This window comes from Benincasa hispida, chromosome 5 (assembly GCF_009727055.1).
Source record: "Benincasa hispida cultivar B227 chromosome 5, ASM972705v1, whole genome shotgun sequence".
Lineage (NCBI taxonomy): Eukaryota > Viridiplantae > Streptophyta > Magnoliopsida > Cucurbitales > Cucurbitaceae > Benincasa > Benincasa hispida.
In genome coordinates this window covers 28451049-28460317 of record NC_052353.1, presented here as the reverse complement: position 1 = coordinate 28460317, position 9269 = coordinate 28451049, and the positions used below count along the sequence as shown (strand labels likewise).

The window sequence follows — 9269 nt, the reverse complement described above, 5'->3', positions numbered from 1 at the left end:
TCCTAACTCTAGATAGGAAACCGACCCAGAATCTAGAAGAAACAAAAGAGCTATAACCGACAAAGATTTTGAGGATGACTTCCTGACCTATAATATAGAAGAAGATCCTAAAGATCTGAAAGCTACCCTATCCTTAGTAGATACCAACCTATGGTAATAAGCCATAAATTATGAAATGGTCTCACTTGAGTCAAATAGGACTTGGAACTTAGTAGATCTACCCCCAGGTTGCAAGGCAATATGGTGCAAATGAATCTTATGGAGGAAACTTATACCTGATGGAACTGTTGACAAATTTAAAGCTAGGTTATTGGCAAAGGGCTTTAGACAAAGAGAAAATGTAAATTTCCTTGACACCTTCTCCCCTGTCATTAGAAATACCTCAATTCGTGTCCTATTTTCTCTCGTTGCTCTTTATAACCTCGTAGTACATCAGATGGATGTAAAGACCACTTTCCTAAATGACGAATTTTAATAAAAGATTTACATGGAATAACCTGAGGGTTTTGTAGTCCATGGTCAAGAAAATAAGGTATATAAATTAGACAAATCTCTCTATGGACTAAAACAAACTCCTAAGCAATGGCATGAAAACCTTGATGACCTTATCCTATCTAAATGTTTTAAGGTTAATGAAAGTGACAAATGCGTCTACTATAAGTTTGAAAATAATCTCTACACTATCTTGTGTCTATATGTAGATGATTTGTTGATCTTTGGGTCAAACTTGCATGTCATAAATGATGTGAAATCAATATAAAGTGCAAACTTCGACATGAAAGATTTAGGAGAAGCTAGTGTAATCTTAGGCAAAAAAGTGAATAGGTCTGAAAATGGAATTTCTTTGGATCATTCTCACTATATAGAAAAGATTCTAAATAAATATAATTATTTTGATTTTAAACCAGCCTATACTCAATCTGAGTATGCAAGCATCATAGGCAGTCTTAGATATGTTGTTGACTGTACTAGGCCTGACATAGATTATGTTATCGGATTACTTTGCAAGTTTACAAGCAGACCTAGTAAAGACCAGAACCTAGGATTATATTATCAAAAGTTTCCCACTGTCCTGGAAGAGTTCAATGATGCTGACTGAAACTTTCTTTTGGATGATTCAAAGGCTACAAGTGGCTATATCTTTAATATAGTAGGCAGAGCTATCTCTTGGAAGTCCAAAAAATAGACTATTTTAGCCCAATCTACGATGGAGTCAGAAATGATAGCACTGGCGACAGTTAGAGAAGAAGCAGACTGGCTTAGAAGTCTGCTATCAGAGATTCCCTTATGGGAAAAGCTGGTAACAGCCATATTAATCAATTGCGATAATACTACAATAATTGAAAAAGTTCATAATCGTTACTACAACGAAAATAGATGATAAATACGTCATAAGCACAATACCATTAAAGAGTTTCTCACTAATGGTGTAGTTAAAGTGGATCATATACGAACTGATGAAAATTTGGCAGATCATTTGACTGAAGGACTAGCCAGAGAGAAGATTTTTAGAACCTCGGAAAGGATAGGACTCATGCCTATAGAAAGATAAATCACTGTAAGGAAGACCCAACTTGTAGACTCGAAATCCCAAGAAACAGGTTCAACGGGTAATAATTGATCACAAGTGATATATAGTGAATCATGCTAAACCAAACACAGAGTTCCATTCCTATGACTTAGAGTCTGAGCATGATATCCTGAAGCGTAAGAAAGGTTGAACTCAGTTTTTAATGAGATCTATACTTGATGACAAGTGGGGTACCTAGCTATAGGAGTACTCTTGATAGATTTACCTATGTGAATGTGGAAGTGAGAGCCACTTCCTATGGAATTTTTTAAACAAATTCTTTAGAGCGTTCACTAAACCGGGATACATGTGCTAGGCCTTAAAGCACAGGCTTTCGAACCACACCCTAATGAAACTCTGTGTGAGATGCTATTAGAGATAGAGTTCAAAACCAAAGGTTACTCTAGTATATTCTGAAACATCTACACTACATAAAGGTTTAAGTCGTAAGACACATTTGCTTATGCACAATGTTATATAGACTGAAACTACTCAATGAAAAACTTTTATTTCTTTTTTATTTAAATTTTCAAGTTGGGGATTGGTGGGTGAAATTTATTTTTTAAAAATAAGAGGAAACCAACCTTTGGTTTGAGAATCCCATATTGGAGAATTTTGATTTGAAAGCCTCCATTTTGTACTCTAACCTTGGGCTATGGGTTTGAGCCCCAAAGAGTACCCATGTTTTTGGAGGGAGTGAGAAGATAGATCAATGTGGGTTTAGTAGACGTCCCACACACGCGCCGCCACCGTCGTCTGTCTAGTCGGGCGGGCGTGGCATGTGTATATGTGTATGATTATTTTTCTTTAATAACAATATTATTATTTTTTTTTTATTTTTACTATTTATCTCTCTCTTTTAATAAATAAAAACCAAAAGAAATTGTGGTCTTATCTTTTGTTCCGATAAAACAACCTTGCTTGTTCCTTATCTTTTAGTGTTAGTAATTCTTTATCAGCATGGAATTGTTTGTAGGATGTGTGAATGAGTCATTTTGTTCTATCAAGCATTCAGGAATCAATACGACACATATTTTCTGTCGCGATCATCTGCTTGGTTTGTTTTTACCTTATTTTCGTGGCTGTTTGTAGTTTTCACCACCCAAATGCAATACTCTATATATATTCTTTCCTTTAAAAAACTAGTCTTAGGAGTATCAATAAGCGTTTTGAAAGTACTTTTCAGCCAGTCAAGGGTTTCAGTTGTTAGATTTTGGCAAAATATTAGAAGTATAGTTTGCCCCACATCAGTGAAATTGAAGAATGGGGATGGACTCCAAGCCTATAAAAGAAGCCTATGCCTTTAGTTTCAAGTCGTCTTAGTTAGAAACACTTTAAGTTTAGTGTGCTAACTTTAATTAAATTCCTTTTGTATTCTCTAGTTGGAGAGTGGGAAAATATGTGAGTAGTCAAAAGCTTTGAAAGAGTACTCTTGTAATTGGGATTGAAAAGAGAATTTTTCTGTGTGATTGTAACATTTTTTTGCATAGTGGATTTTTTTCTGGTGAGCCGTGATTTTTCTCCAAGTTGGGAGTTTTCCATATAGATTCTTGTGTTTCTAGTTTTATTGTTTTTCTTTAATTTCTCTATTATTATTTTCTTCTCATTCTTGCAATAGAAATGCGAGGTTTTTCCCTAACAAGTAGTATCAGAGCATTAAGTTCGTAGTTTCTTGAATGTCTGAGTATGCTTTGTGGTTGTAACTTTGTCTGAGCTTCCACATCAAAAAATAATTCTTAAACGAGCTATGATATTTTGTTCATAGTTTGAGTTGTTCACTATTTTGCTTATTTGCTAGGAAGTGAAGCATATGTGTGTCAAGCTTTATGAGTTCAATGAAGTTTGATAAGGAGAAATTTGATGGAATGATCAACTTTAGCTTATGGCAAGTGCAAGTCAAGGATGTGTTAATATAATATGGGTTACACAAGTGCAAGTTAAGGGGTGGTGGTGGTCTAGTAAGGTCTTGAATTGATTCCAGTAGATGTTCAAAGAAGAGAGTCTTCAAGTAGAAGATAGGTTGTTGAGGATGCAGACAGGCTATGTACATAAAAATCAAAGCGTCAAATGGCTCTGGATCGGATACTGACGACGTCTTTCATGTCAAGTGAGATAGTGGCTTCCTCTAAAGAAGACGAAAATCATCTTCATGGTATGTTTGCTTTACCATGATAAAGGATGTGATGTTAACGATTCCACAAGTTTGCATACGGACATTGATCACTTGGTGGTTATGTAAGGTGTGTGGTGGAAGTTATGTCAATGGTTGAAGGACTTCCAAGTGAGCCATGTAGGGAGAAGTTGCACCATAAATATCAGCAAGGTTTATCGATATGTGACAAAAAAGAAAAATCTTAGGAGGTGGTATTCCAAGTGGTCTACTATTTATGATGGAGTTGGTTATAATTCTATGAGATGGGAATTATGATTGTCGATAATGATAATGGATGTTGTCAAAACCGTGGATTCTTCAAATATCTTGCCATGGTGGAATTTGTTGGGTTTTGGCAAAATATTAGAAGTGTAATTTGTCCCATATCGGTTAAATTGAAGAATGAAGATGGGCTCTAAGCCTATAAAAGGAGCTTACGAATCTAGTTTCAAGTCGTCCTAGTTAGAAACATTTCAAGTTTAGTTTGCTAATTCTAATTAAATTCCTTTTGTATTCACTAGTTGGGGAGTGGAAAAAATTGTGTTGAGATCGGGGAGTGAATTGTTCTGTGTGATGTAACAATTTTTTGCATTTCTGCTTATTCCTGCCATAGAAATTGCAGGTTTTTCCTTAACATCAGGCATGAGGGATACATTTCAAGAAAGATTTGTAAGAGCCAACTTCAGTAATCAAAACGTTATTTCCTTGGGAATTTTTGTGCATAGCTAAGACAAACTCTTTTTCCTCGATAAAACAAGAGCGGGGTAAGTGTCAAACGAAAGCCATAGCAAGAGTCATAGGGTTGGGAGCTGTCTGAAAAGGGGAGGGGGAAAGTACAAAAGAAAAGGCTATTAAGGTGAGACTAAATTCAAACATTTTTTTTAGTACAACACAATTGAGGGGATGGGGGACGATCCAACTTTCAAGAAGACCATGTTAATTATGGTTAAGTTAAGCTCACTTTAACGACTAAATCCAAACATTTGAAAATAGTATAAATAGAACCAAAATGATATTTTAATCCAAAATCATATAAATTGAAGTATACATTATCCCTTTCATTGCAATTCGTTTTTTCTTTTAAACATTGCAATGTAAAAGAAAATTACAAAGAGACTAAAACGTATATATTTGTTCTTTCTCGCAATTCATGTCTAGTTATTAATTAACTGCAGAACAAACTTTACGAATTTCTCCTTGAGTTCCAGTCTTCACTTCAATGTTACTCATCTTAACCATAGATCTCCCGAACTCAAGATTGAAGGTCAAACCCAAGACGCCTCTCAAACCCAGAAAGCGTTGAACAAAACTGCGAGTGGAAGCGTCGGTCCATAGCTTTTGATCAGACTCCAAAACCCCACGTCCGTTCCTCAAGTTTGAGAAGAACATTGTGTCGAACCGGTTGGCACTGCCTGTGTCCAGCGCAACCCTCCGGCTCCCGTCGCCGTTCTGAGGACACAGCGCCTGCATCTGAGTCACGAAGGCTGGGTCCATGGTTGGATCTGGACCACCAGTTCCTGTGAAGTTGACGAGTCTGTAGCTGAAAAATTGGCATTGTGTTGTGCCAATTGTGTGCCCACCTGCTCCACATCAATTTTTTTTCTCGTTATTATTTATGTGGCATTAGCTTTACTCTATATTTGCATTCCAATCCGGACAAAGAGATGGAAAGTTTTGAAACGTTTTCAACATATATAGACATAACATTGATAGTTTTTCTAGTGTTTTTATTAGACATTAAATTTAAATTCATATCTTAGTTCAATTAGCTAATTTTGACTTTTTAATATGAATAAATTTTTTTAGAAACAAAATTAAAATTTGAAAATTTCATTAGACATAAAAATTATATCATAGATTAATTAGCTAGTTTTAAATTTGTTTTTAATATGAATAGTATCTATTAGACACATGATTGGAAGTCTAGAGTTTTATTAGACATAAAAATTAAAATTTATATATTACATTAATTAGCTAGTTTTGTTGACTTTTTCATAAACACAAAATTAAAAGTTTCGAATTTCGAGTTTCATTAAACATAAAAATCAAATTTATATCTTCAATCAATTAGTTTTAATTCTTTTTAAATTTGCATATTATCTATTATACACATATATGAAAAGTTAAGGTGTTATTAAAGGGTTTTGAAAATTTAAAGACGAAATGTTAACTAAACTTTAATTTAAGTTTAGAGTTTAATTTAATAATATAGATATCTTACCCACGAGAGTGACAAGATCTTGAGTGTTGAGACCTTTGTCGCTAAATGCCTTCTTTTGTTGGTCAATTGAATCTCTAAAACCAGGCAAGTTGTTAGCTTCTGAAGCTATTGAAACTGTGCCATCCCTTCGTCCTGTAGGCACTGCCCAACGTATTCCACTTGTCTACATCCAAACAAAATAAAGTTGTTTACACATGCAACAAATTAATTATTATTAAAATTTGGTACGGAGATATATCCTACCAAAACTACTGAGTCACGTGCAGCCAGAGTAAGAATATCAGCACAAGATACAACACCAGGACAAGCAGCTTCAAGCTGAGACTTAGCATCGTCAATCACCTCAAACCCGTTTAACGAAAGATTCGGCGGTGCAGTCCTCTCGCTATTAGAGCCAGCAAGGAGCACAGAGGCATCACAACCTCGAACGAAGCAATCATGAAAGTGCATTCTTAGCAAACCTGGAGCAATTCTAGGGTCAGATTGGAAATGAGATCGGACAGTAGATGCAACGATAGACTCAGCTTGAGGGCAAGTGCTGGAGTAGAAGCCAATGCGTGTGCCCTGGCCATGCACGACGATGCTACCGAAGGCGAATAGCACGATCATATACACGACCATGACGGACATTGGATTATATCGAACTTGTGCCATTAGATTGGAATAAGAGAATCGAGAAGAGAGGGTTGTTTGTGATGAAGTTTGCATGGAAATGAAAAGCTATTTATAGAGAGATGTATAGAAAAGTGAAAGAGTCAAAAGTAGAGTAAGCAAAGCCGGCTTGAGAGAGGAGGATGGGCTACAGCAATGCAAACGTTGTCGTTTTGGGGGATTTGTTGATAGTCAAAAGAAATGGATTATTGTAATTCCGCGTGGGACAGTCACATATAACTGGGAAGTACCTATTTTTCAATGGGAAGACTCAATCAGCAATTGGATTGGGAAAGTGGCAAACGACATGTCGGATTTGTCCACATCATGGTCCACAATCAACTTATCCAACTTTATTAACGTTAATAATTTTCATGTTTAGTATCCAAATATCCCATTTGAAATTACATTATATTGTTTAGACCTTAATTTAAAAAATAAAATTTATATAATTCATATAATTCTTATGGAATCCAGCTAAGGACGTGTTTTAATCTTTTTTTTTTTAAAGAGTGTGGGTAGTGATTTATGCCTAAATATACTTTAACCATAAACTGTTGGGTGGCTTGATGGTGCTACCATAATAATAATAATAATAATAATAATAGTTCAGTAGGGTTTAGTTTAAAAATAACAGAAAAAAAAAATAAAAGGTAATATGGATGCACCTATTTTGTTGCATCCTTTCTTACCACTTACATAAAAAAAAATTAAAATAATTTTTAAAAAAGAAAAATTTGTCATATAGCTAGCAAATTATGATTGAATAATTTTTATGGGATGCACAAAGATAGGTGTTGTCCAGGATGCACTTAAGTATTTTTCAAAAGTAAATGTGTGGTACGATAGGAGGTAGAGAAATTATTTGAAGAGGTCATTACAATGGACTAATAGTATTTGTCTACATAGATTTTAGAGAGTACCTTGAATTTATACTCGTTGGTTATTAGGATATTTGCACAATTTTTAATCTACCTGAATTGATTATTATTTGGTAGCAAGATTGTGCGTGACTTTATTGAATAATTTGTTCAAAAAGTAACTTGAGCAAAAAGAACATGTTAGATTTGTGTTATTGATTATATATTTGTTTAAGGATTTTGGATTAATTCTTCTTAGGTTGTTTTTGATATAATGTTGTCTCAAAATATGTCTCAATCGGATATTGTCTTGGAAGTTGTTACATAGAATGCTATGTCCAAATGGGATCTTGTCTTGGAAGTTACATAGGATGCTAACTCTACAAAATATTTTTTTCCTTATTTAAATTATTCTGCATTTTAATTTATTATGGAATACTTTTCTTTTTGATGATTTGCTCATTCTGTGTGGGATATTTTCAATCATCTTGCTCGGTTATTTAAATACAAGAAGTATCCTTGCTATGGTTGCCACATCTAATATTGTGTGAGATCGTTTATTGAGTGTTGACAAAATACTTTCTATATGGTATGTATTCAAAAAGGAAATAATTAATGTAAGCTTGTGGCGACATATTCTTTCAATTGTTCTTATTGTAAATGTTTCATTCTTGTGAAGCTTTATTTGGTCTTTCAAGGAGCCTCAGACAAAATTGATCGAGAAGAGATTCTCAACCTTAGAGGAATCATAAGGTATCATTCATAGGGAAGGAGTTCTTAAACTTAGGAGAACCTAAGTTCTTCTAGTGAAGAGGAGTTCACAAGAAGGAAGAAAGATATCTTCAAAGTGAGAAGGAGTCTCACACACTTAGAAGGAGTATAAGTGTTTCATCATTCACATACTTGGAGCCTGAATTCGAGTGAGAAGGACTCTCACATCTAGGAGGATCCTATGTGATTAAAATAAGTTAGAATCTATATGTGTTTTTGTAATCGTCGTTATTTATAGATAAATACAACCTTATAAACGCTCTTGACTCTTACAGATTAGCGAATTATCTTTTCTGTACACAGTATCCCCAGACATAGGTGATTTATCATTAAACTAAGTTACCAATCTCTATGTGTTCATTCATGGTTTATTGTTTATTATTTTGTTGTTGTCTCTGAATTTGCTAGAATGTCTTGTGTGACATTTGTCTTGGTGAGATTGATCATCCTTAAAATTTGAGAACAAAAAAGTGAAAAGAAGGTGTGTTGCACAGAGAAAAAATGGAGAAATTTCAACTTGATCACTAATTTGTTAATGGACCTATTTTTTTTTTTTTTTTTCGATCTCTTAAAATCGGAAACCGTAAAAAATAACCCTCTAAAGTTTCCCCTTTCACAACTAACACAATTTTAAAAAACTCCTTTTAAGCAGTTTTTCCTACACCTTCTAGCCAAGATCGAGCCCAAGATGGAGTTAAAATTTTAGAAATTTAAGTTTAAACCCCAAATTATTGTATTATTTTATTGTTACTAAATCATTTTACATTTATGTCCACAATTATTATATTATTTTATTATTACTAAATCACTAAATCACTAAATCACTTGTTTTTAAGAAAACCCACCAATTGGCTTGCTCAACAAGATTTTGTGTCGCAAAGCATTGCTCACTCTCACATTTGGCACTTGGGCTTTTTCTTCCCTTTTCGACCCCATCTCTTTGCACAAACTCACGTTTTTTTTTTTTAGAAAACCCTCCCAATTGATTTGTTCAACAATTTTTTTATCCCAAAACAAGGTATGTATCACGTTTTGTTCTTTAGT

At 34.3% G+C, this 9269-nt stretch overlaps 1 protein-coding gene across 2 annotated transcripts; it reads right to left on the bottom strand.

Annotated features, from left to right (window-relative positions):
• Positions 1-4712: 4712 nt before the first annotated feature.
• LOC120077467 (peroxidase N1-like) lies at positions 4713-6656 on the bottom strand. Of its 2 annotated transcripts, none has more exons than XM_039031345.1 (3): positions 6187-6655; positions 5944-6106; positions 4713-5302 (listed from the first exon to the last, which is right to left on the bottom strand). In XM_039031345.1, exons 1-3 carry the CDS (start codon positions 6649-6651, stop codon positions 4884-4886), a joined length of 1047 nt encoding a protein of 348 aa, XP_038887273.1. In that variant the 5' UTR covers positions 6652-6655; the 3' UTR covers positions 4713-4883. The 2 variants fall into 2 exon arrangements, with proteins under 2 accessions (XP_038887273.1, XP_038887274.1); XM_039031346.1 differs by having other exon boundaries at positions 4914-5300; positions 5938-6106; positions 6187-6656.
• Between the last annotated feature and the right edge of the window lie 2613 nt (positions 6657-9269).

Coding starts and splice junctions, on each gene's coding strand:
- LOC120077467 (XM_039031345.1), bottom strand. CDS start 6,651: ATGCAAACTTCATCACAAACAACCCTCTCTTCTCGATTCTCTTATTCC. Junction 6,107..6,186: donor CACGTGACTCAGTAGTTTTG/GTAGGATATATC, acceptor GTTTGGATGTAG/ACAAGTGGAATACGTTGGGC. Junction 5,303..5,943: donor AGATCTTGTCACTCTCGTGG/GTAAGATATCTA, acceptor GATGTGGAGCAG/GTGGGCACACAATTGGCACA.